The 3,190-nt window shown below is 56.5% G+C and overlaps 1 protein-coding gene across 1 annotated transcript; it reads right to left on the bottom strand.

Annotated features, from left to right (window-relative positions):
* Nucleotides 1-1,887: 1,887 nt before the first annotated feature.
* On the bottom strand, nucleotides 1,888-3,005 carry LOC138862172 (uncharacterized). The gene is made up of 2 exons (XM_070123350.1): nucleotides 2,825-3,005; nucleotides 1,888-2,726 (listed from the first exon to the last, which is right to left on the bottom strand). Exons 1-2 carry the CDS (start codon nucleotides 3,003-3,005, stop codon nucleotides 1,888-1,890), a joined length of 1,020 nt encoding a protein of 339 aa, XP_069979451.1.
* Nucleotides 3,006-3,190: the final 185 nt, after the last annotated feature.

Here is a 3,190-nt window from a genome sequence, read left to right on the forward strand (position 1 = left end):
CTTTTATACTGTAGAGGTTAAGAAACCAAACTGGATTTTATCTCTTTATTGTTAATGAGCTAAGCACAAGTAATGTCAGGTCAGCAGTCGTGTGGAGAATGATGATTCCGCCTCAGGTCCGGCGGTTTAAGTACCTGACCGGCGATGTTAGCTCGGCCGGTTAGGGCGGTCCCGAAGCAGGAGTCGGCCAATCACAGGTCAGGTGCGGTTCTAGTTTGATGGCCGATCAGGAACCGCTACAACACTCCCCCTCTAATTTCGCAGCCGCGAAACGGACTTTGGCGATCCTGAAGGGCTGCTGCAGGTGTGCGGGTTTGGCGCGGTCGATGGTCACGGTGTCCTCTCCCTTTGGGCGGCAGATGGTGGTCGTCTTGTCGCCTTTTCGGATGACTGGGAATGGACCCTCGTACGGAGGACAGAGAGGAAGTCTGGGATGTTTTCTCACGAAGACGTGAGAGCAATCCTGGAGTCCTGGAGGCATGTATATGTACTGTTGTCGGGTGGGTCTCGTCGGTCAACTGCGTACCCGGGCCATTCGTTCGCAGAGTTGTTTGCCGAAGGTTCCGGGTTCGAAGTTGCTGGCTGTGACAGACAAGGAAATCTGCAGGGAGGGTGAGCGTTGTCCCGTAGACTATTTCTGCGCTGGTGCACTGCAGGTCCTCTTTGAACGACGTCCGGATGTTGAGGAGGACATGAGGAAGTTGGTCGACCCATCTCCTGTTAGGGGAGGATGATGTTAGGGCCTGCTTCATATGCCGGTGGAGTCGCTCGACCATGCCGTTGGCGCAGGGGTGGTAGGCGGTCGTCCTAATTCTTTTGGACCCGAGCAGGATCATTAGGTGGCGCCATAGTTCGGACTCGAATTGGGCGCCGCGGTCTGTAGTGACGGTGTCCGGGGTGCCGAAGCGGGATATCCAGGCATTGAAGAAGGTCTTGGCGACTGTCACTGCGGATGGGAGTAGCCTCGGGCCATCTGGTGAAGCGGTCGATCATCGTCAGGATGTAGCTGTAGCTGTCGTCCAAGGGCAGGGTCCCACTATGTCTATGTGGACGTGTTGGAACCTACTGTCTGGAATAGGAAAAGTCTGGAGGGGAGATTTGGTGTGCCTGTGGATCTTGTTTCTTTGGCATATGATACAGTGGTGTCCACTGCCTTGTTGATGGCGGGCCAGACGACCTTGCTGCGGATGAGGTGTTGGGTGGCCCAGAAGCCGTGATGCGGGTAGTAGGCATCGAAGAATCGCCAGCGGTTGGAAAGTATGGGCGATGGTAGCCAAGGGATACATCGCAGAGGAGGTTGTCGCAGGAGTTCGGGATTTTGACTCTCTCAAGGTAGAGGGGGTCTGGCCCTATAGGAGTGGAGTCAAGGACGTGTCCTGGCGCTGCTCTCTGCTTACTAGATGGTAGTGTAATCACGGCCGTCTTGGGGATGTTCTCTTCAGCGATCGGGATTTGGTGGAAGGCTCGCACGAGGTCGATCCTGGAAAAGGCCGTACAGCCAGACAGCTCGTGGGAGAAGGAGTGCAGGTGCGGCAGGGGGTATCTGTCGGGGGCGGTGATCGTGTTGAGGTGACGGTAATCAATGCACGGGCCCGTCACCATCTTTCTTCTTCACCAGATGCAGATGGGCTGCCCATTGGCTGCTGGAAGGGAGTATAATCCACAACTGCATCATATGGTCGAACTCCGCCCTGGCACTGCGACATCTGTCGGGGGCGAGCAGATGCCAGCGAGAGTGGGCAGGGAGACTGTGGGTCATGATGTGGTGCTGAACTTCGTGCCGTGGTTGGGTGGCCCGGTTGATTGGCTTGGTCAAGGCCGGGAATTCCTGCAGGATGTTCTTGAAGGCGCAGGTCCTGGGAAGCACTATATATATTAGGGGGGTACTTAGCAGAGCCGGAACACGTGCGTGCTGGCCCCGGTTTGGTAGATCAGGGCCATACCTTGAAGGTCAACCATCAGACCGTAGTGCGCCAAGAAGTCGGCGCCGATGATGGGTTGAAGGACGTCGGCGATGAGGAAGATCCACTGGAATCGTTGGGCGGGCTCGCCCTCCAGCGAGAGGGTCCTCGAACGCTCGCCGTAGGTGTTGATGGGCGATGTGTTGGCAGCTTCCAGAGTGCAGGAGGAGGGGAGGCGTTTATCCCTTTGGGAGGCTGGGAGGAGGCTGACCTCGGCCCCTGTGTCGGCGAGGAAACGTAGGGAGGAGGAGGCATCTCGGATGTACAATAAACGCCTCCGAGGTCCGCAAAAGATAGGCGCGCCCAGTTTCGGCGGTACCCTCCAATCTTTGAGCAGCGGTGCAGGAATGCGGAAGCGAGGCTGGCGGTTGGGCGGTAGAGAGCGCATGAAGTCTCGGTCACTGTGTGGTGGCGAAGGGGTGTGAAAGCGAGGCCGGGAGCGAGAGCGTTCCTGTGTGGATATCTTCTGCACAGCCTCGGATAGTGTGGCGACGTGGGCTGCAAGGGATCCCAACGTCATGGCGGAGGTGGTGGTTGCGGCAGACACTGTTGCTTTTGACGGTGTGCGTGCCCTAGCTGCGAGCATCGCGTCGGCTTTTAGGGCAAGGTACTCCAATGGGGCGTCTGACACCAGCAGGATTTGCTGGATATCAACAGGCAGCCGCTTGAGGAAGAGGTAGCGCATGACGTCTGATGGGAGCGTCGTGCCGGTGCAGGTGAGGAGGCACTGGAAGTGGTGAAGGATTTCTGTGGGAGTACGGCTCTCTGCGGTGTCAGACGAGAGGAAGGAGCTTAACGTGGTCAGGGGGTTAGGTGCTGCTCGCCCAAGAATGGCCACCTTAAGCTCGTCGTAAGTGGCGCACTGATGATCATGAGGTCGCCGACGGTCAGAAGGAGTTCTGGCAGGAGGTTAGTGACCAGCAGGCGGAATTTAGTGGTTTGGGTGGTGATATTCCTGAGGAGGAATCCCTGCTCTACTTGAAAAATACATTCCGGCAGGCTGGCCAGAGAGCAAACTGGTAGCATCCTATGTGTTGCTGACATCTTGTATAAAAACTTGGTTCACTCCGAGGGTCACCAGTGTAGAGGTTAAGAAACCAAACTGGATTTTATCTCTTTATTGTTAATGAGCCAAGCACAAGTAATGTCAGGTCAGCAGTCGTGTGGCGAATGAGGATTCCGCCTCAGGTCCGGCGGTTTAAGTACCTGACCGGCGATGTTAGCTTGGC

The sequence above is a fragment of the Penaeus vannamei genome, chromosome 7, assembly GCF_042767895.1.
Source record: "Penaeus vannamei isolate JL-2024 chromosome 7, ASM4276789v1, whole genome shotgun sequence".
Classification (NCBI taxonomy): Eukaryota; Metazoa; Arthropoda; class Malacostraca; order Decapoda; family Penaeidae; genus Penaeus; species Penaeus vannamei.